The 23,044-nt window shown below is 49.2% G+C and overlaps 7 protein-coding genes across 7 annotated transcripts; 4 read left to right on the top strand and 3 right to left on the bottom strand.

The window, feature by feature from the left end:
- Positions 1-1,971: 1,971 nt before the first annotated feature.
- Positions 1,972-2,625, top strand: HO133_002390 (uncharacterized protein; the record flags this gene model as incomplete). Its single annotated transcript, XM_037293316.1, has 3 exons — positions 1,972-2,082; positions 2,132-2,449; positions 2,545-2,625. 3 exons carry the CDS (start codon positions 1,972-1,974, stop codon positions 2,623-2,625), a joined length of 510 nt encoding a protein of 169 aa, XP_037150969.1.
- Positions 2,626-3,234: 609 nt separating this feature from the next.
- HO133_002389 (uncharacterized protein) lies at positions 3,235-4,801 on the bottom strand (the record flags this gene model as incomplete). Its single annotated transcript, XM_037293315.1, has 3 exons — positions 3,235-3,573; positions 3,625-4,418; positions 4,468-4,801. 3 exons carry the CDS (start codon positions 4,799-4,801, stop codon positions 3,235-3,237), a joined length of 1,467 nt encoding a protein of 488 aa, XP_037150968.1.
- Positions 4,802-5,507: 706 nt separating this feature from the next.
- On the bottom strand, positions 5,508-6,316 carry HO133_002388 (uncharacterized protein; the record flags this gene model as incomplete). The annotated part of the gene is made up of 2 exons (XM_037293314.1): positions 5,508-5,989; positions 6,292-6,316. The coding sequence occupies 2 exons, from the start codon at positions 6,314-6,316 to the stop codon at positions 5,508-5,510; spliced, it is 507 nt and encodes a 168-aa protein (XP_037150967.1).
- Positions 6,317-8,239: 1,923 nt separating this feature from the next.
- Positions 8,240-10,086, bottom strand: HO133_002387 (uncharacterized protein; the record flags this gene model as incomplete). Its single annotated transcript, XM_037293313.1, has 6 exons — positions 8,240-8,519; positions 8,573-8,851; positions 8,903-9,020; positions 9,073-9,200; positions 9,251-9,325; positions 9,383-10,086. 6 exons carry the CDS (start codon positions 10,084-10,086, stop codon positions 8,240-8,242), a joined length of 1,584 nt encoding a protein of 527 aa, XP_037150966.1.
- A 7,739-nt stretch (positions 10,087-17,825) lies between these two features.
- Positions 17,826-19,918, top strand: HO133_002386 (uncharacterized protein; the record flags this gene model as incomplete). The annotated part of the gene is made up of 2 exons (XM_037293312.1): positions 17,826-18,596; positions 18,644-19,918. The coding sequence occupies 2 exons, from the start codon at positions 17,826-17,828 to the stop codon at positions 19,916-19,918; spliced, it is 2,046 nt and encodes a 681-aa protein (XP_037150965.1).
- Positions 19,919-20,328: 410 nt separating this feature from the next.
- Positions 20,329-21,165, top strand: HO133_002385 (uncharacterized protein; the record flags this gene model as incomplete). The annotated part of the gene is made up of 3 exons (XM_037293311.1): positions 20,329-20,461; positions 20,523-20,997; positions 21,078-21,165. The coding sequence occupies 3 exons, from the start codon at positions 20,329-20,331 to the stop codon at positions 21,163-21,165; spliced, it is 696 nt and encodes a 231-aa protein (XP_037150964.1).
- Positions 21,166-21,594: 429 nt separating this feature from the next.
- HO133_002384 (uncharacterized protein) lies at positions 21,595-22,367 on the top strand (the record flags this gene model as incomplete). Its single annotated transcript, XM_037293310.1, has 2 exons — positions 21,595-22,061; positions 22,154-22,367. The coding sequence occupies 2 exons, from the start codon at positions 21,595-21,597 to the stop codon at positions 22,365-22,367; spliced, it is 681 nt and encodes a 226-aa protein (XP_037150963.1).
- Positions 22,368-23,044: the final 677 nt, after the last annotated feature.

Here is a 23,044-nt window from a genome sequence, read left to right as displayed (position 1 = left end):
GAGTAGTCAGTATCGTTTGCATGGATATTGGCTCTTTGATTGATGCAGTAATCTTAATACTCACTCTGGGCATTGCATTGCGATTCCTTTGCCAACAGCATTAGCATTAAACCAAGGACTGATCATACATAACATCCCGTGCGCCAATATCAATGCAGGTGATAGCTCCCTGCATGAATTGGTAGCCCACAACTGCCGGCCAGAGCCATACCAGCCCTTGTGTTGGCTGAGCTCGTCCCTCTTGATACCTTGGGACAACGCAGTACCAGGAGGCAAAATCAGGCAATGTAACTCATAATGAGGCATCCCGAGCTCTTGCAGTATGCTCCGTCAGTCTCCGGAGACTCGGGTCTTATCGCGCCTTAAGGCCAGGTATCACTCAAGGAGTCTGTATTCCCAGGGCGGAGAAGAATTTCGCGTGATAGCCAGAGCTCCCTCCAGTCAATATGAGACAAGCCCAGTGAAACAGGGACGTATACTGCAAGTGCTATGCATCCACGTTTTGACAATCCTGCCTTTGGCTGAGATCATGCAGGGCGAACGCGGAAAAAGCGATCAGCCCCTTAAACTTTTGCTGCTGCTCCAAGAGAATCGAGCTGTCCGAGGCCCCAGATCACATAGTCCACCTTCGGCCGAACAAATCCAAGCATCACCACTTCGGACGTGGTCGGTTCCAAGTCCTCGCTCAACGCTTTGACCTAGCCCGTTTCCTCGAGGCTTTTCTGATGGAACTGCAGACTCCCGTCGCTGACCGATTGGTTCCCCCGCCCAGGTTGAAGAGTCTAGAAAGCAAGTATAGCAGCTGCTTTTGGGGATAGTGAGGCTGTTTGCCAAGACGCGAACTGGATGCCAACCGGAAGCTTTCTATGATCTAAGTCAAGTATGACAGCTGCCCATGAACTCGGAGATTTGTGTGGATCGAAGCACGCATACGGAAACCAACCTTGAGCGGAGTACAGTGCTTCATGGATAGGTGAGTTGATATGATTTCGGAAGGGTGGCACGACCCAGGTGGTACATGACCCAGGTCAAGCACTGATGTGCTGGCTCAGGGAACATGTAGTCCAGGAAGAGCGGTGAACGCGGCGGGATAGCTGGCAAGTATTTGAATTTGTAAAAAAACAAACATGTACATGCAGCTAGCCGACGGCATTGTTTGGGATTGTTTTTGCATCTTCGAGGATTATCAGAATGTGAATACCTTGCTTTAGCGCACATCCTTTCCGACTACATGCAGTAACAATGGATGAGTGTATCGAGGATTCGGGATATGTAGCACAACCATGTATTCGCTCGATTAATTCCCGTTGCTTGAAAGTGTTTTTACGGCCGCACGTAAAGGTCAAAGCACTCGACGTGCCGAATGGGTCGCTGCATCAACTTCATTAACCACATGTGAAAAGATTTCCGTGATACCGAAAATCTCCACTAAAGGACTCGCTGGCGGGTGTGAGGGAGAGGCTCCTATCACTTCCTCAACGAGACTGCACGGCTCTATTGCGTCAGCAAACCACAAATTTACATTCGTTCGCTTCGATGACTCGTCTCGGTGTGGAAATTGTGGTTGTCACCGGCCTATTTCTTACCCGTACGGGATATGCACGTAACCTTTTTCCATGCAGTCTGCTTCCGAGGGACCATTCCTATGGAAATCAAAAGTTACTTGGGTCGCGTCGGCGTGTTTCTTAAAGATTTGTTGCATTTGCGGGTTGCACTGTGCCTTTTTCGCCTTATGCAGAACTCGACACTCTACAACCGTAATGTGACCGGGCCCCTGATCACGAATTTCGAGTACTCGGGCTCGAGTACATAAAGGCGGTCGATCTTGCGAAGAGGCCATTTAGTACTCACTCATTTTCTTCTTCCTTCTTTTCGCCTATCATTGGACAACCGCAACCTCTGAAACATCAGTCTGATCAGTGTTTCTGGGAACATAGCTCCCTATCGACAAGCTGACACTATACCGGTACCATGGCGGCACCGCAGATTGTCGTCCGGAGCAGCCCAAAATGGCAATTTTTGATGGCTTTGGGGCTTGACGGGCGCAACCGTAACCACCAAGCCCAGTATTGGATCATGAAAGTATGTGTGGAAAGACTCATCTTGACAGAGAGAAACTGACGACCGACAGAGTGAAGCGATCCGAGTGTACGACGCCCAACTTATGGGTAACCGTGGCGCCCTCAAGGCGCAGTACGCAAGGGAGCTTCCGCCCTTTTCAGCGAATCAATTCTCCGAAGAGGCATTCATCAACGCAGTGAACACCATTGTGAATAACGCATGCTCCCAAACGCGAAGCCTATACGACCAAGGAGCAGCCCAAGGGCAGCCGAATTGGGTTGCACGATGGGTTTTATACCACGTCTGTCGCTACCGCGATGGCCGTAACAAGAAGGCCGCACGATCCCAAAACTTCCATGACGATGACGATGAAAATGATGATATCGCGGTACGTTCACCACCACCACCACCACCACCAACACCAGGTGAGCTTTGAGAGTCACAGCGCCTCAAAAACACTATGTATTTGCTGACATGTGACAGGCCCAGTTGCCGGCAGTGGGAAGGGCAGAGGGCACACTCCGGTTTACGATCCAGCTAGAAATACGTACAGATGACAAGTAGGTCAGGCATCGTGTTAGATGGATGATTGGAGGGCTGGCACGCCCGTTTGATAATGTCTCCTGGTCGAGCGAGTGTCGCTGTCATCAATGGGTGACTTGCTGCGTCCTTGGCCTTTCAATTTGTATCCGTCTCGCACCTGGCGCTTGTAAAAGAGTGTACAACCCTAGGAGGCAGTCTGCATATTCGCAGTCTCGGGAGAAATCCCACTGTTCGAGCGGAATTGTGTAATAGAATGTATGAGATTGCCGCTCATCTCGATCAACGATGCCATTCGATATTGCATAATGGCACTGGACTGTCTTGCCCGCGTTCATGTCACCACAGCTTGTGAAAGGTATCTCTAGGATTGATTCCGTTGTGCCGTCTCAGAGAAGATGACCCCAAAGTAAAGTACAGAAGGCGTACAAGCCTCTTCTGCTTTAACGCGAGGATCATTCTAGGGATGTCTCGGTCGGGTGGCAGGGACAAACTGAGGAAAGCAGCTCCCGTTAGCCTTTCGCGGAAGTGGCTTCTTTCGTGAGATTCCTTCCGCGTTGTGCAAGTATGTACAGTGGATTCAAGAAGGTCTCGTCGGTATTACTGCTCATGCAACGGCCTGAATATAGGGGTCTAGTCATCCTCGTCCTCCTTCACGTTCTTCTCTTTCCGGTCCGATTTCTGGTCACTTCGAACCTTCCTCATAGCCTCTGTAACCCTCTCATCCTTCTCATCTTGAGTTTCATCCCAATCAACGTCGTACTCACTTGCTATCTGCTTTATCTCTTTCCGGTATCCATTCGCCTCTTCGATCAGTGTATCCCACCTTTGGATATCGAAGCCTTTCTGCTGATACAGCTTCGTCTGCCGGCGGCTAATGGTAAGGTTGAGGGCTGAGCGGTAGGATACCTCTCGGTTGTGGTAAAGGAACCAAAGATAACCGCAGATGAGGGTGGATAGGCCGACAAGGTACTTGTTCCTGATTAGAATCATATGTGCCATTGATCAGATCCATGTGCTCACCGTGATAGGTTCAATAGTATCCCAGCCCCAGGATGTATTAAACGTTAGTTGATAGACGACGTACCAATAACCGACGAGGACTGCTGCACCTCCCATTGCCACCCGTTGGGCGCCTTTGTGTGCTTGTAGATCACATTCTTTCTTGACCGCGGCCAGATCTATGATTTTGCTAGCAGTTTTCCGTAGCCTGAATCGCAAGTAGTGCGTTCGATCATTGAAAGAAGGCACTCCGACCTTGATCTCCTCAGGAGCTCCTTCAATCTCCACGGCGAACTCCTTCCCGCGAGCGGCATCACGTATGAAGTCACCGACCTCTGTTGAGGACGACCAACGAACAAATCTCCTTGGTTCATCTTTGGCGGAAGGCCCTTCATGGCCAAGACCACTGTAACTTTCCACTCCTCCCTCGCCTAGCTGTGCAGCGTTTGTCGTAGACTTCTTGCCCAGCTTTCCAGTCTTTTCAGTCCGACCTTCGAATTGGGTCTCCTCCAACTCGCCCTCTGCGTCCTCGTACAAGTCCTCTGGACTTTCATCTGCCTTTTTCTCTGTAGGCTGAATTGCATCTTGTTGAGAGTCCTCCGCTCTGAAATGGACCGCCGGGACTTTTTCTTCTCCTTTTCCGTTCTTGATTGAAGGTAGCTCAGATTGTATGAGGCGCTCCAGATACGACAAAGGCTGTTGAGGATGGACCAGAAGTGCTAGTGGCTCTACGTCTTTCCGGTCAGAGTTCTTGTCAAGAGTGGTGAGAGGTATGATGAGCTTGAGGAGGCGAGACGGGGTTGTCAATAGCTTTCCTAAGCCTCAAATCAGTCAACATAGACGCACGCAAAGGGGTTCGGCTACCTTTGATCATGGCCCCAGCGGAGCGCTGACGCGCGACTGGAGGCATATCTGAGCCTTCTCGATGCCATGGTGCCTTATTCTGCTTCTGTTTCTCCGCGCCAATGGCTTTGTCTATGGTCGACTCCCTTCTGATTTGCCTTTTCTGGTAGACTCCTGTGACAACTCCTAGATATCTCCTCGTCAAGGTTCGATTTGCGGAGCTCCGTAAAGTCAGATGGTCTACTGGTATCGAGTGGTTGACAGCTGCAGGATGTAGATGCCTGCTGCGAACGGCATAGCTCTTTGGTATCAACAGTAACCGCGAGGAAAGTGCCTGCGACGGTGGCTGGTGCATTCTGCCGTACTCTGGGGAATGCCGAAAGCAATTGATGTTGAGTTGCAAGACATAGCCAGTAGTGGAGAAGTAAATGGACAAGATGAGGTGGATATGTAAAATCAAGCTTGACGCGAACGAGCGATCTTGAGAAATTGGTTTGAAGCATGGAACTTGCTTGAAGCAAGTGCAAACCAAGCGCGAAACCATAGGGCTGACCCCTTTTCCACGTTCTCCTGAACAATGAGCAGAAATATAGCCGACGCATTTCTGCTCATTATTTCAGCTCAGAACATCGTTTACTGGTGTCTTGACAGGATCGAAAGGTGCATTCAATGACTTTGATTAAGATCTCTAGAGTTTTCGCATGGCTAATGCTTGAGGCCCTCAAACCCGTCAACCGTCGCTATGCAGCATACAAGAAGTCGTTAATGGAGTAACTCGACGTTCAAACATCCTTCCATCCTCCCAGATGCACGCTCCAAGATGCTCAAAGTGATGATGGCCTCTTCCGAGAGGAATGAAGAAGATGCGACGCTTTCGCTATGAATAATTTTTGTCTCTTAATCCTGCCAACCCCCTATCCCAATGAATAAGTCTAGGTCGTGTCGGTCATCAAGTCGTCTCGTAAAGCCGTCATTGGTATCCCGGGAAGTTCAAGAAGTCGCCAAAAGGAAAGGAGTGGATTTCAATACCGAATTTCGAATAGGTGCGCCAATGAAGGAGCTCAACGGCGCCCGCTCCGATGTCTCGAGGTCCTGCTAGCATAACCACCACCACCACTTCCGACACCGCTTCCAGCACTGAGCCTACGGCAACCCCCGTAACTCTGGCTTCCGTAAGAGCTGCCATAAGAGTGGCCACTCTCAGCAGTTGTAGGGCTACTGCCGCCGCTCCGGCTTCCGCTACTCCTTGAATCATCCGTGTAGACACTCATCCTCTCCGTTCCAATAGCGACTGGCAGACCTTGAACCACATCTCCTCCCCTCCGTCCTTTGTGGCCACTTGGATACATGCCGTCGCTCTTGGAAAAGTTCTGACATATGAGATAAGCACGCATAGCAGCATTCTCTTGAGCTAGGCGTTCGTTCTCATGTATCGTATCACTTTGATACTCGCGGTTGTTAACGCGTGCTACGCAAACAAAACCAGGTTCTGCCCGGAACAGTCTGTAGATGGGCTCCGGCCATTGACGTCGCTGGCATAGATCTGGTTCGAACAGTATCAGTAATGAAACAATGAGACTTAGCTAACTTTTGGTGTAATCCTCTACGACCCAGAGTAAAGTGAATACAAGAAACTGCGAACAGATCATTGCAACAAGCCCATTCAAATAGACGAAGATGACATTGAAGATGGTCCAATGAAGGCAGCACCCAAGCGCCGTGATTTGTTGACAGACAGGCAGGTACAATATTTCACAAGTGCAGCGGCAATCGGGTCCCATGGGCCATGGGCGTTGGGTAGTGACCGCAAAATCACGAATCGCAAAAATAAATGAGGTGACTGACTCGATAGGTACTCCTGGTAGTACATAGCCGCGATGGTGGTGTGGATCCAAGGCTGGGAGGTGTGCCGGAAACGAAAGCTCGGGAACGACTAGCAATTGACTTTTCTCCTTTCGAAAGCTCCAGTTGGCTTCCAAGAGCGTTGATGCCCAATGTCACCCTTTCTGTATGAATCCGTAGCAGAGGAGGCGTTGATCAGGTCTGAAACTGTTACTCTGCTATGTTTGAAACGCTTGCTCGCAGTCTCCAGGTGCGATGCCAGTTTAGTAACGAAAAATGCAGGTCGGAGAATATTTGGTGCATGGAGGAAACCTGGATCTATGAAATGCAGCCCCGAGTGGCAGCTATATATCACTGCCAGATCGGTCCACAGAAGAGTCAATAACGAAGTGGAGAAGAAAGATACTCGGCCAGCACAGGTAGGGGACTTCTAGCAGCATTCTCACTGTTCTGCGGCTCGTGCTAATTCACGCGACGATGCGCTGGCGCACGTTTTACCAGTGAGAGTTTCTGGGGCCCGACATGAGGAGCCATTGGCCTATGAAATGATTCTCTGGAATGATCCAAGCAAGGAGCGGCGATGACTGACGTGCAGGTGCCGCAGATATTTTATGCCCCGTCTCCACACTAAGGATGCGCATCAGTGGCGAACATGACGCCTGGTTCGAGGATAGAGCATTCTCATAGGCAGATCCACGGGGAGAAAGGTACCAACCCCGCAAGATTAGGTGCTTAGATACTTCTGGAATACTGACTCCTGCAGTTCGGTGTTTTGACCTCTTTGGCTAATGCGAGAGAAATCTGGGTCAGGCATTTTTGCGTTGTCATTCGCGCGAAGATCCTCTCAACGAGCACAGACCAGCGATAACCCAATCCCTGAGGAGTAGCAAAATTCTCAAGGGAGATGCAAGCCTCAGGCCTAAACCTCGGCGGCGCTCGTTGCGCTTAATTAGCACTCGAGCTTAATACGTTTGGGACATCCCAGCTCAACGGCTTCCTTGCCCTCGTATCACTGGCTTGTTCGTCCAAACGTTCCGAAGACATTGCAGGTGTTAATCACGCAGTGCCTCCAGTCAGACTTGGCAACTCAATAATTAAGTCGAGCGTGCTGCCATGCTCACTGATCTATGCATGCTTGATGAGTTGGCAATGCGTTTGAAGGTGCAGGGAGGTATGCGTTGGAGTCCGGGAACGGCTACTCGACTCGGACGAACTGGAAGTGTAATTCGTAGCCTACCGCTCCATGCAACGTCTTCATCATCCTTCCTAGTATCGTCATCTGTGGTAATCGATGATGTTGGACGAATTTCCGTTCCAATCAAAGGTAAAGAGTCGTGCCGCTTGTCATGCTTCTGCGGTTTGAAATCCGGTGCTACCCTGGAAGCCTCAAGAATAATCGTGCAAGCTAGGTAGGGTCCTCCAAGCAAATCTTCCGATCTAAAGCCCGACGGCGCTTCAATATTATCCGTGTCATTAGTGAGGGGAGAAGGGCGCGCCCATGTATACCAATTCATGCAGCTAAGTGGGCCTGCATCGAGCCGTTTCTCCCATCGGCGGCAAGCTGATCTGACCAGGCTTTGTCATTCTTCAAGCCTCAAGGCTAGCAGGAAAGAGACTCTGTTGAATCATCATCGAGCATGATAAGAAATCGAGATGATCGTGCATGTAACCCAAGCATACCAACTGTAGATTGAATCTGCAAGAAAAACTCAGCATCAACGGAGGTGAAGTCAAAGTAAAGCAGGGTCAGAAAAGTCAATTCTTCCAAATGCTTGCGGCTAGTACAGAATAGGTTAAGTCTTGGCGCTTGCATGCTCGTTGGACAGCCACTCTCCCAATGATGGATAAGCATGGGGACACAGGGATACATGAATACATCTAAGCCGATGGCACTGGGTACCAAGGTTCTATGTACATATTCAAAGGTACTCGGCCCTCACATATCAACTCCTCAAAATCCCGTCTTCTGGCTAAAATGTTGGGAACATCGGTCTACAGCGGCCCACGGAATCACGAAAATTGGATGCAAAGGTTCCACCTGGTTCTCTGCATCAACAGGCCTCCCATTACCGCTCTCATGTCCAGAAGATATCGCTAACGAGCTCCACCGCAGAGCCGAGTCCAGTGAGTCAACGGTCTTCGCCTCATCAGATTGCCCAGTGAAGTAGTTGTAATACTGTGTCGAGCTTAGGCCTGCCAATACATAGCACGAATGGTATGCGTCGGGGTATCTGGGAAGCGGAGTCAGATTCGCACAGCGTCGCATCTCATTAGCGTCACTTACGCGCTAGGTTTGTCTCTCAAGCCCCCACTCTCTTCCTGGCAGCAGGACAACATGTATCGGGTCAACCCTTCTTTGCTGTACAGACTCGAGATCTTCGCCTTCCTAATCGAAGTCGATGTCTGAGGTCCATTCAGAGCTGCTTCGACCAGGGGCCAGCAGCCGCCAACCCAGTGGCTATAGCATCCATCCACAAGTTTATTTGTCCGACCAGAGAAACCGCCTTCTGGTGCGTATTGTCGCGCAGAGAGCCAAGATATTAGTAATGGTAGATTCAGATTCCTTTGATTAATCAGCGAACCGTTTTTTTTTAGGCAGCAAGTAACAGCGTACTTCGGAATCTTTTCGTGTGGGGGTCCGAGAATGCACAAGCATGCAAGTACACAGAATGCATATGCGCCATGAGCTTCGGTCTGTGGAGCACCAGATACACCACCTTCGAATGTTTGGCCTTGTTTCACGAATTAGTTCATAGCGCATAGGACTTAAGCAAGAAATCGTACAACGAGATAGGTATTCCGGTAGTCCATCCAAAAATGAGGTGAATCCACTTGCTCTCGCAGGAGCATTCGGTGGAAGTTCGAGAGGTAATGCAAGTAAGGAAATGATGGTCATTGTACAATATGCGCCACTATATTCATAAGCATTGACCATTGAGAAAGGGAACCTTAGAGACCATACCGTACATCTTCCTCTCCACCAACACTCATTCTAAAACCACCGTCGCTTTGCTTTAGCTCGCCAAGCCATCTCCATCTACATGCGGAGACATCATGTCATTACATGAACATTCAAGACTCAAGGAACACTCACAAAGCCCGCCTATCAATCATGTCCAAGCTCTCGCTACCACCGACCATGGCAAGACTCAAGACGACAGCATAAGAAGAGGCAGCATGCGATGTCTGGCCATGGCCTCCACCGAAACCTCCACTTGGATTCTGCATGGGTGAAAAGGTTTCCAAGACCCTGACTCGCCATTTCTCCAAATCTTCACCAAGTACACTGAGGCCAATTAAAGACCAGTAAACAACCCATGGCCGGAGAGCATCATAGGGTATGTACTTTGCTTTCTGAATGGTATCATTGAGGAACTCAATATGGTCTTCTTGATTCAGTCTAGGAATGCCTTGTGTGTTGAGATCGAAAAAGCTTCGGCTGGTGCCAGCATGAAGTGGTAGACAGTGTCTGGCTGTGTCGTCTTGTGAAAGAGATGTGTCTGTGACTAATGGGTCCTTAATAGGGGGTAAGGATGTGAACAATTCTGGTATTGGGAAATCGTCTATGCTGTTGCTAGCTATCCTATTTTCCTGAAGGCTTAGTTGCTCGAGTCTATCGCGCGGTATCAACTCCACCTGTTCCTCCAGAGCTTTGGGTATGGCATTTGCAACGGATGTCATTTTCCTGGGCTTGCCGCTTTCAAAGTCCTTCTCATCCTTACTCCTTGGCTGGTGCTGGGTGGACAAGGCTCTAAAATCTTGAAAGATCTTTTTGGACCGTTTCGACTTGACTCTCATTCCTTGTAAGGCTAATGGAGCCGAGCCACTGTTTCCTAGGTATCGTTCTCCGGAAGCTTTGGACTAACCTCGCAAAGATCGATTCTCATGATAGCCAAAGAGGGACGAAAAGAGCGGCGTCCTTTGCCACTGATCAAGTCTTCAAAAAGACAAAAGTTGTGAATCTGACACTCTATTGCTGCGGAATTAAAATTGTGTTACAAGCAAGGTGACCAGTATAGTAGTGCCAGTCCGAACCCTGAGATTTCAGCCCTGCGAGAACAAGCCTAAAACCTCCGCCTTCGCGATTATTCACCCTTATTCGGGTGCTTCTAAATTTTAGCCAACGCTAGTATACAGTACCGGAGAGCTATTAAATTAACTTAGCTATATTCTCCTAATTAGTAAGAGATTATAGTAGTAAATAGAGAATATATCTTAATTAATTTTATCGTCTTCCCCATATCTCGCTATCGTCACTCTCTACTCTCTCACTTCTTATATATCTCGTTATTATTAAATCTTCGTATATATTATTCTTAATAATCTTAATATTATACCCTTATCTTATACGCTAGTTTTTATAATATAAAGACTTTAAGAATATTTAGAAGAAGTTTAATTAATATAATAGTAATCTCGAGGATATTAATCGAGATCGCACCTCGAAGATAGAGTACTTAAACGAATTTTTATTATTTAAGAAAGAAGATAATAATTTTAGCGATAGCGAATAAAGTAAGCTTATCTATTCTAACGCGTTTAGATTATTATCGCCTTTCTTAAAGCCCTTTATCTCCCTCTTCTCTTATAAATATAAAATATCTATCTCTCTAGATAAGTGAAAAGAATATTTTTAAAAGGATAGTAAGCGTAGTAAGCTTATTTTAATAATATTCTCGAAGCTAGCGTTAATAATATTTAAGTTATCTTCTTATACTCTAGAGATATATTAAACTACTTTCTCGTTAAATATATCTATTTACTAGATAGTTAAAGAATTCGATATATATTAATCTTTAATAGATAATTTCTAGATATATAATAAGCTCGAGGATATAAAGTAGATAGTCTCTTAATAGAATCCCTTTATAGCGATAGCGAGATATCTCTAAATCCTCTATAATAAACTATTAACTCCGCTATATCCCTTATATAAATTTCGTCTTAAGTGATAGTAAGGCTTATAGGCCTCGATAGCTATCTAGAAGTTTTCTTTATCTTATAAGAGGCGATAGCGAGATCTTTTGAAACCTTTATAATAAGCCGTTAACTCCGCTATATCCTCTATATAAATTTTATTTTAATAGATAACAATATAGACGAACTGCGATAGCTAGCCTAAAAGCCTTTCTCGCTTTATTCCTCGCTCTATTACAAGTAATAGCGAGATCGCTAACGACGATAACGATATCTCGACGACGTCGCGCTTTATTTTAATATGGCGTCTATATAAATATAGCGTAGCCACCCTGAAACTATGCTAACGATATTTTATTTAGCATTGGCTGAGGTATAGAAGCACCCGATTATTCTTGCCACAAACGATTGTATTTTGCTTGGGAATGGATAACGCTGTCAAAACACATGGCGCGGTGTAAGCAGCCTGTTCTTCTAACAACATGCAGCTCGGTGACAAAGCAAAATATGGCTGGGATCTCGGTCGGGTACTGAGATTTGGCACAACCAGGGTTGTCCCCGGTATGCAGCTCGTGGCGAAGGTGTCTGAGTGACACCATTATACTTCTCTAAAGACGACTTATCAAGTTACCACAGCAAGGGATAAGCTACCATGGGCGGATTTTACGAAAATTATCATTGCACCAGCAGCTTGATCCATATCCAAAACACTTCTTTATGTCTATGATCATCACTGTGCCCAATGCCTTGAAGACCAACTCTATCACTCTTTCACTCTCAGACTGTTGTGTAGGGTTTGGTTTGGTCACGAGCCACCATATCCCTCTTCACACAAGCAGTGTCTCTTTATTATTATCGACCATGCCAACGAAGATGATAAGGTCTCCGGTTCGTTCTTGATCTTGGCTCCACACCAAGGCCGTGATTTATGATGGGGGCCACCTTTCAGCCATGCCAATGACTTATGGGGGGATTTATCGTTCTTGGCTGCTTCCATCCACACCAACGACATGGGGTATAATGGACGCTACCTTCCAGCCCTGTCACCATGTCAGCACTTGCAGTGCAGTCTATAATCCTTTGAGCCCTGGTGTAGTGCGTCAAGCCCTTGGGTTAAAGTTCGTCTATACTTTCGGATCCGATGTTTCAGCGGCTCGAGACGCAAGGAATGTTCCCAATTGCCGTACTCGTGTCTCCTACAGATGCGGATGGTACTAGGGTCTATGAACGTGCTGTTCGTGCTCAATCCCTTGCCGTCGCCATGTTGTTTATCTATGGTGCAAAAGCGCACCAGCACAAGTGTTGCTCGTGTCATGCAATCAAAAAGAAAAGAGATTGTATGGAAGAGATTGGAATTACTGCTTATCCTCTACTCCGTATAGGGTAGGCGAAAGCGCGAAAGTAGAGGAGCGGAGTGGTCTCCCTTCGAGCCAGCTGCATATAGTACTTATTGTCCTCGGCACAGCGTAATGCCGATTGCGGAGGATCATGGGATGATCCTTGCACCTTCCAGCCAATGCGAGTACCGGCTACCCCACCTTTTCTTGGCGTAACCCGCCCTATCTTTTTGCTGCATTGCTTCACCGCTCTTCCTGTTTTCCCTTCTGCGAGAAACATGGTATAATGGTGAAATGATGAAGGATGACTTGAGAATTTGTTGAATGAGGAGAAGAAGGGAAAAACTGGAACGAACAGAAACCAACTCTCGCCCAAACCCTTCACCCCGGGCCCTTCTCCTCTTCTCCTAGCTCAGACACCAGCCCACGATGCCCTTCTTCTCCAGATGCTCCAGAGATTATTCCCTCGACAAAACAATCCTATTGATTAGATGACAGTAATAAATATTCAATAATTCCATCCGTGGACCCTAGGATTGCCCACCATGGTCGACATCGACCTGTCTGCTGATGGCCTTGCTGGCTTCGACTTCGACCAAAGAGGCCTGCGATACCCTTACACACCGCGAGTAAGCTGGCCCATCACCATCCCGCCCGACCCAAATGCCTCACGGTCCGCACCGCATCACCAAAGCGCCAACACCAACCCCTCGAATATCATGAAGCGGTCAACGACTCCACTCCAAAGTCTAACGCAAACGTACGACCAGCCGATAAGTCCATCTCAAAGCTATATACCAGACTGGCGGCTCCCCCAGCAGTCTCAAGCCCCACAATTTGCCTATCCTTTGGACACCTATCCTCAGCCGTTTGGCGCCGACGCGGCATACGCAATGCCCTACCAGACATCACCGACGGATTACGTCCCTCAACTGCAGTATGACTCGAGTACCTATCTTCCCATCGCAGGCCAGATGGACGGCAGCATACCGTTTAATTGGCAAGATATCTCCAACGATCTGATGAATTATCCCATGTCGAACGGCCTACCAGACATGAACTTGCCCTATCAGAATCTACCAAACTCTCCCACGGATGCGTCTCTGGAGGTTCGATCTCTTTCGAGTAGCGATAACGGTTGGAACTCGGTAGAATACCACCATCAAACTCTGGACGGATCATACCAAGACTTGCACACTGGGAACATCTTCAACCCTGAACAGACACTCCATGGGCGGACATTCTCCGACTCGTCCTACTCAGACGTGGAACGGCAATCCCGCCAATCGTGGGGTAGCTATGTCAATTTACCGCAACATGCAATCGGTTCACCCTCCAGCGACCGCTCGGCGAGTCTGAGTGATATAGAGTTTCACCACGATCATACGGACTTTCTGGTGGGATCGCCACCCATCAAGCAAGAGCAAGAACAGCACACTCGATCGACCATCGTCACGTCGTCAAACGTCAAGCCCATCAGAATTAAGACCTCCTCGTCTCCGCAGCGGTCTCCAACCTCGACTGGAAGGGTCTCTCCTCCGGGAAGGCGTCAAGCAGTCAAAAAGAACTCGAATAGCAAAGCGACAAAGCCAACAATACGGAGGCAGCCGCAGGCTCCTAAAGTTGATACAGAGAAGCGTGTAGGACGGAGGAAAGGTCCATTGCGACCGGAGCAAAGGAAACAGGCATGCGAGATCAGGAAGCTGGGAGCTTGTATCCGCTGCAAGTTCCTCAAGAAGACAGTAAGTGCACTCAAGCTCGTGAAGATTCGCAGCGACTGACGATGCTCAAGTGTGACACTGGAGAGCCTTGCGAAGGATGCCAACCCTCGCACGCCCGCTTATGGCAAGTTCCTTGCACTCGAATCGATATAAAAGAGGTCGCCTACTTCATGAAGGATTGGAGGGCGGACTACGAGCGTCATGTCAGTCTCGGATTCTCCATCTGCAACATCAAAGGCTTTGCGGAGCAGGAGCGGACTCTGTTCATCACCCATGGCTACGGCCACATGCTGCCAGTCCGTGCTCGTGAAGTTTTCGTCCGTGATGAAAGTTGCTTTGGTTTGGACTGGGTGGAGACAGTATCAGATTTTCCTTCCGAGTACTCCGTGAACACTGCGAAGCTTTCTGCCGGCGTAGAAGGGATTCCTGCGGCCATCTTGTCAGAGTACCTCGACAATCACATCGACGGCGGCTTTGTGGAGTTCGTGGATGAGTATTTCGACGGCACTCCATTCCTTACCCAGATGCTCAAGACAGCCTATCGGTATTGGTATCGTGAGAGGACTCCAGTCATCCGGAAGTGCTTGAAGTTGCTGATTGCCTACAACCTCACTCAGCATGTGACCATGGTCGAGGGCATACCAGAGGAAGAAGGCTTTCTTGGCAAAATCACCGATGGCACTTCCAAGTTCTATGGCAAGACTGTTGCTCCAGTCATGATCAACTTCCAGATCAAGGATGCCATGGCGACGATGTGGCGAGAATTACAAAAGGAAGTTCTGGAAGAATTATCCCATCTGTACTCGAGTGTGTACACAAAGGAAAGGCTCAGACACTGGCCCACTATCTTTATGGTGGCTGCGATCTTGCTCTCCGTGTGGGAAGAGATGCAATTTGATTGCCATTACCGGATTCCTGTAAGCTCATCCCATCCTTCACTACTCTTTTCAACACCGCTGACCCCAATCAGGACAAGGAGGTTGTCAGCAAGTTTTGCCACGACATGGAATCCACACCCGTTGGGGTCATTGTTGGCCTCTTCTCCGCTATATCCCAGAAGTTGCCGGCATTCCAAGAATGGGAAACTCGAAAGCATCACCATCTATTGAACTCGAACCAAGCCGTATGCGAAGCCTTGACGGAAGTCCGCCAGCATGTAACGCGTCATGGTGTGTACTCCTAGCTCAGTGCTAGCATTGTGGAATTGCTGACAATCCATCTAGACAGTTATTTACGATCTCGATGTGATACGACTTTTGACCGCGATGACTTTGACTCTTTGTGTGGTAAATTCACTTCGAAACTTGTCATCCGTGCTTCTGCCTGCTAGGCAACACCTTATTACGATGATATACTACGGTGTCACGACGGAAATGCAATGACAAGGAGTTTTCCTTTACGATTTTGCATGCAGATGGAATATTTCTGTCAGTGATGATGATGTTGCAATATATGCAGAACGGATGTACCACCATCTCACGACATCTACAGCGATCTAGACGCTTTATGATCATGGAGTCATGGTAAATATGGAAGCTATCCGCATTTACGCCCGGTTTCCTTTTGAGTAGCAGCTTTCTTCCCAGAGCCCCGTGGCTTTAGGCCGCGGGGGCCCAGTCCTAGCCAAGCACATACTGGAGACTTCTTGCAGAACAAGGAGCGCCAGTGTACTTTTAGGCAAATCTATCGTTCCTGAAAGCACCTGTCTACCTAGCCGTAGAGTGAGAGAAACAGTGAGTGTCGTAGCTGGCAAGACATACGAAAGCGAGGACCTGACCAACCGCATACCAAGGCAGCCAAATCAACAGTATCATCGATCAATCAGGGTTGTTATCGACTTAGATCAAGGTGGATTTCCGAGAACAATGGTCAAGTGAAGTTGGGAATGAAAAACTTGCATGGAAGATTCTCGCCACTTCCAGCCGCCTCGAGCTTTGACACTTCCGCTAGCGCCAAGGCTGTGTCATCCGCCTCAACTACAAAACCGCTTCTTCCGCCATACTTCCTTTCTTACTACTTACATCTACCTTTCTTCACAACATCCATCGGATTCACGTACAATCACCGCTCACACTCACTCCAAAACTCATCTACCATCAACCAGACTTCAACTACATACTTCAGCATCTATCAACATGCAAATCTTCGTCAAGACTCGTAAGTTGACCCCACATTGAAGCTGCTGCCTCATCGCTTTACTTTTATCTACTAACACAGCTTTCAGTCACCGGCAAGACCATCACCCTCGAGGTCGAGTCTAGCGATACTATCGATAACGTAAAGGCAAAGATTCAAGACAAGGAAGGCATTCCTCCGGACCAACAGCGTCTCATCTTCGCTGGAAAGCAATTGGAGGACGGCCGCACTCTTTCCGACTACAACATTCAGAAGGAGTCAACCCTCCACTTGGTTCTCCGTCTGCGTGGAGGCATGCAAATTTGTGGGTCATCACTGCTCTACTTGATCCATTCCAACGCTAACACATTTACAGTCGTCAAGACTCTCACCGGTAAGACCATCACTTTGGAGGTCGAGTCCTCGGACACCATCGACAATGTAAAGGCCAAGATCCAGGACAAGGAGGGTATCCCACCGGACCAGCAGCGTCTAATCTTCGCCGGCAAGCAGCTCGAAGATGGTCGCACTCTATCTGACTACAACATCCAAAAAGAATCTACTCTCCATCTCGTCCTCCGTCTCCGCGGTGGTATGCAAATCTTCGTCAAGACTCTCACCGGCAAGACTATCACACTCGAAGTTGAGTCCTCAGACACCATCGATAACGTTAAAGCCAAGATCCAGGATAAAGAGGGTATCCCACCGGACCAGCAGCGATTGATCTTTGCCGGCAAGCAGCTCGAGGATGGCCGTACCCTATCAGACTACAACATCCAGAAAGAGTCTACACTACACTTGGTCCTGCGGTTACGAGGTGGGATGCAGATCTTCGTCAAGACTCTGACTGGGAAGACCATCACATTGGAAGTTGAGTCATCAGATACCATTGACAATGTCAAAGCGAAGATCCAAGACAAGGAGGGTATTCCACCGGACCAGCAACGCTTGATCTTTGCTGGTAAGCAATTGGAGGATGGCCGTACTTTGTCAGACTACAACATCCAGAAGGAGAGCACCCTGCATTTGGTTCTGAGACTTCGCGGTGGACAATAGGTGTGAGCTGTCTATTTTCGAGGACTGGGTTTGCTTTGAGTTGTCATGATGTTCATTAGCGGGAGTTTTTGCAGGTTCATCTTATGAAGATCATGTCGATGGTGATTGCTCTCGTGGCAGTAGCATTATGTAGCTCAGATTAGTATCAAATACTTCTGGGGCTACAAACCTTTTCTCTGTCTCTATGGTGTGATTGTGAAATGTAAGCTGTAGTACAGCGTATCTATCATAGCATATGGACCTCGCAAAAAGCGTCTGTTTGTCGTTTAGCAAGCACTTGCCAACGTGACATGCTCGCTTTCCATAATCATCCTTAATACCCGTCACTCTTAGAATAAAGGAAGCATTTGCAGAAAGGTGACGAAGATGATACTACAGAAGCAGAATGCCAATGCCTTCGTTCTTCTTCTATATCGCCTTCGACCTTGACGCCCCGGCGTCCCTATTGACAAGTCGTGCCCAACCAGCCCCTTGGAAACAAGAGCAGCGTAATTACGGACACTTTGCAGCGAAAGCGGTCATATCAAATTCAGATGCTGAAGGAGGACAGCCTACGGTTACAAGTAATCATAGCAGTGGCAGTGAGAAGCAGGAGCCAACAGCCTTACACCCAGTATCTCGGGATTGGAGGTACGACAGAATATCAATTCAAGATATCACCATGGCATCTCTGGCAAACTCAGACAAGCACGAACCTAGTGAAAATACGAGCACAAAGATCACGAACGGTATCAGCGCCGGTCCCGGTGGTCTAGCTACAAAGGGTAGATACGAGCCTTGTGATCCTGATCAAGAGGAGCTGGGATGTGGTGTAGTACGCTTATACCGAGACTCTGAAGAAACACCTGGTCTCTACGATGAGCCTACAACCCCCAAGCACTCAAAGCCTGGGAAAAGCCTATCCAGGAAAGAGAATAATGAACAGCCAGCCTTTCGAGACGAGGACTGCACCACGCTCTGCATACTTGCTGTACCCTCATACCTCACGCCATCAGACTTCTTAGGCTTCGTTGGGGAAAAGACGAGGGATGTCGTCAGCCATTTTCGAATGATTAGGACGGAAAGGGGGAATAGGTACATGGTACTTATGAAGTTCAGGAATGGTAAGAAGGCTAGAGAGTGGAGGAGAGAATGGAATGGCAAGGCTTTTGATGGCATGGAGGTAGGCTTTTTTTGTGGATATCGCTTGCTAGAGCTGATAGTATGAAGCCTGAGAATTGCCACGTAGTCTTCGTCAAGTCTATCGAATTCCGGACACACGAGACACCAGGTCAAGAAGCCTCCTTCCCAGACATGACCAATGACCCTTTTACACCATCCGTCACGAAGCAACTACCTTCTACCTCCACATCTTCGACCCTTCAAACAGCTCCCATCTCATCAACCTCACGATCCTCCAAACCCCACGCCCCACCCACTCCGTCTTTGGTCGAATTACCCACCTGCCCTGTCTGCCTCGAACGCATGGACGAATCCACAGGTCTCCTCACAATTCTCTGTCAGCATGTCTTCCACTGCTCTTGTCTTCAAAAGTGGCGTGGATCAGGCTGTCCCGTATGCCGCTACACCCAAGACGATCTCGGTCTCGGAAAAAGGATATACAACAGCACGAGCTCGGGAGAAGATGTCAGCCTCAACGAATGCAGTATCTGCCGCTCGGATGCTAACCTGTGGATCTGCCTCATCTGCGGCAATGTAGGCTGCGGGAGATACGATGCTGCTCACGCCTTCAGCCATTATGAGCAATCACAGCATTGTTTTGCCATGGACATGACGACCCAACGGGTGTGGGATTATGCCACCGATGGCTACGTTCATCGTATCGTCCAGAATAAAACAGATGGGAAATTCGTGGAGCTCACACCGTCTTCCACACAGACACCACAGCCGCACGACGATGATTTCGACGACTACGTACCTCGAGAGAAAATGGACAGCATTGGTTTAGAGTATACACATCTACTAACAAGCCAGCTTGACAGCCAACGCTTGTACTTTGAGGAAATTCTCGAGCGTGCAGCCGACAAGGCATCCCAAGCCGCCCAGTCCGCCGAGAGAGCTACAGAAGCATCTGTCAAGAACGCAGTACAACTCGCTACATTACAAGCATCACACGACACCCTTGCTGACGAGACGATACCAGCACTTGAGAAAGACCGTGATCGAGCAACGAGAAAGGCAGAGAAATTTGAAGCCATGGCTCGCAAGCTGGAGAAGGAGTGGCGGGATGAAAAAGCTATGAATGAATCTCTCATGACACGCATCACCCACCTAGGTAATCAGCTGGAGGCAGTAAAGAGAGAGAAAGCGGAGCTCGAAGAGCAGAACAGGGACCTGGGCTTCTTCATCAGTGGGATGGAGAAGCTGAAGACTGTCGGTGTCGACGAGGAAGATGTTAGGGAGGGCACCGTCAGTTTGCCGGGGGTTGGGGAGGAGGTGAAGGGCAAAGGAAAGAAGAAGGTTGGTGGGAAGGGGAAGAAGTGAGCATGGTCATTTTGGGGAGCATTTAGCGATTGGCGTACTCGGTACACAGGTTTCTAATTGAAGCATGCATTACAGGCGTGAGTGCATCGGCATGGATGATACCCAAGTATGCTTATACATAGCTTGTCATTTCACAAACTACTCCTACCACTCCTATTGCTCTTGCTCTTGTTAGCAAGTAGAGTATTGTGAACGTCAAATGATGCCTCGTCGTCGCCAAAATGGCATTGCCGAAGGGAATTTGCGGCTAACAATCCGTGGATGACGTCGAACTCCAAGCTCTCAGAGCTCCCTGATGTCCCCAACACACACTTTCTTTTCCTGCCAACATTTACAACATTTACTATAGTTCAATTGATCTGCAAATACCTACGCCGTAGCCTCAACAGTACACACATCATCAGCTTAACATGTCTACCACCCTCCTCCGCCAATCCACCGTCCGGAGCGGCCTCCGCAACTTCACCACCATCTCCAAGATTGCCCGCCCAGCAACCATACCCTCCTTCTCCCGCGGCAAAGCCACCCTCCCAGATCTACCATGTGCGCTACTTCTTTCAAACCACCCTTCAAGCTTTCTATCCGGCACCTAACCTCACGATAGATGACTATGGCGCTCTCGAGCCCTCCATCTCCGGCCAAATCATGGAGCTTCACCATAGCAAACACCACCAAACCTACGTAAACTCCTATAACAATTTCACCGAGCAACTCGCCTCCGCCACCTCTTCCTCCGACCCTGCAGCACAAATCGCTCTGCAACCCCTCATCAACTTCCACGGTGGTGGGCACATCAACCACTCGCTCTTCTGGGAGAACCTGGCCCCTAAGTCCTCCGGCGGTGGTGAGCCACCAAGTGGTAAGCTGGGAAATGCGATTGATCAGGCGTATGGGAGTTTGGACAACTTGAAGAAGATTATGAATACGAAATTGGCAGGCATTCAGGGCAGTGGGTGGGCTTGGTTGGTCAAGGATACTGAGACGGGAGCGCTGCAGGTGAGGACGTATGCAAACCAAGACCCAGTGGTTGGGCAGTTCAAGCCGGTTCTGGGCATTGATGCGTGGGAGCATGCGTATTAGTATGTGTTATTTCTCCTTATTCTTAGCCGCTGGTGCAGTGGGGGGTTTCATAAGGAAAGACTGCTAATTGGTCGTACAGTCTGCAATACCAGAATCGCAAAGCCGAGTACTTCGGCGCTATCTGGGACGTCATCAACTGGAAGACAGCCGAGAAGCGGTTCGAGTAAGTCGGTGAAGCGTTTGCACCCTACTTAGTATCTACGAGAGTGGGGGATTGGTCGTAGTCGCCACCAATTCTCTCGAATGTCGCCAAATCTTCTCCAATCAAGTTCTCCTTTCCGCCAAGATTTCTCTCTCATTCTGTGAGCAAAATTTCAAGCCGAAGACTCCCGTATCTATATATATACGTACCCTCAGATTTCCTGAGCTCTCTCTTCTTCAGAACCTCTCCTTACCACCAAGAACCAATTTCAGAGAACCTCTTACAGTCCCACTGCCACAAACAGACAAACATCTTTACGGGCTATTCAACATCTACCATTGCACACAATAGCGCGGTAATAACCATACTTGACGGTTCTTCACCGCTACAGCCACCACAAGTTCCCGGACTCCTACCGCAAGAACATACCACGGACCGTCCTCACATCGCAAACATGAACTTCTCGGAGCCAGGTTGCGCCACCACCACTACCACCACCAACGGCAGCACACCCCTCCATCTCGCTCGCTCACTCTTCTCCGACATGGCCTACCCCACGACAATCTCGGATTTCATCAGCCATCTAACCGCCATCCACGACGCAGCCTACCTCCTTCTGCTCCCGCAAACATGCCGCGCGGAGGTGGCAATCCACCAAGCCGAGACGACGCGCATATCGACCGGACCCCTCGGAGAAGCCGTCTTGCAAGCAACGACCCTCTTCCTCCTCAACACCTGCCGCCGGGACCCGGCCGGCGACGATGCGGCAACCACGCCGATCCAGCACCGAGACATGTACGAAGCGACCGGCTGCATGCTGCTGGCCCTAGCCGCGGAGGAGTCGCGCTACCTGAGCAACCTGACGCTCCTACTGGCCGACATGAAGCGAAAATGGAAGGTCGACCTGATCGAAACGGGCAGGTTCGTAACCCTCTTCACCCGCCCCCCCCACACCTTCCTCCCGCCAACGTCTTCCCCGGATCCAAAACCCGTACTAACGCACGCGCACCCAGCTGGCACCGCACGGCCCGCACCATGGGCAAATCGGGCATCGCATCCGCCCAGGCGCTCTCCGACTTGGTCGCCGGCCGCGCCACTGCGCCATACCACGGGAGATACTTGACTGAGATCGCGCAGCACTGGAGGAAATGGGCGGGGGCGGGGGAGGCGAGGGTGTACGAGGAGGTGTGGAGTTATGTCGCCGGACGGGCGTTGGTGCAGGAGTAAGGAGGGGGGATGGATGGGGGGAGTTTTTGGGGCATCGGGATGGGCGTTGCGGCCTACGGGGTGGATGTTTTCTTGGGAGTTTTGATGTTTGGATATGGGCATTGTGGCCTACAGGGTGGACATTTTTCTCAGGAGTTTGATGTTTGGATATGGGCATTGCGGCCTACAGGGTGGACATCTTCTTGGGAGTTTTGATGTCTGGATATGGGGTATTGTGAAGGGCATTGCGGCCTACGGGGTGGACATCTTCATGGGAGCCGTGAGCATCGGGATGGATTTTCCGGCAGATACCCTTCCTTTCTCGAGCAGTTTGTGAGTATTTAACGAAAGCAAAACATTTTCCCCCAAAACCAGGAAAATTATCCCCGCCTTCCCCTACAGCTAGCAAAGAACGCACCACCTCGTGTGCCATACCACCAGCTACGGATCTTCCACAGCACTCGCGCAGCAAGGGAGCTCATACCTCTCTCTCTCTCTCTCTCTCTCTCTCAACCACGCACAAAACAGCAGCAGCAGCAGCAGCTCGCGTCATCCACTCGCTCAGACTGCACCGTAGCTCGCTCTGCAGCCATTACAACAAGCAAGCAAGCAAACAAACAAACAAACAAGCACACAAGGGGAATAAAAAAAAGGGCATTGAATCACAACCCCCAAAAGCAAGCACATCTCCCCCTCAC

Source organism: Letharia lupina, assembly GCF_014066315.1.
Source record: "Letharia lupina isolate WasteWater1 chromosome Unknown contig_14, whole genome shotgun sequence".
Classification (NCBI taxonomy): Eukaryota; Fungi; Ascomycota; class Lecanoromycetes; order Lecanorales; family Parmeliaceae; genus Letharia; species Letharia lupina.
This window is presented reverse-complemented; position numbering and strand designations above follow the sequence as displayed.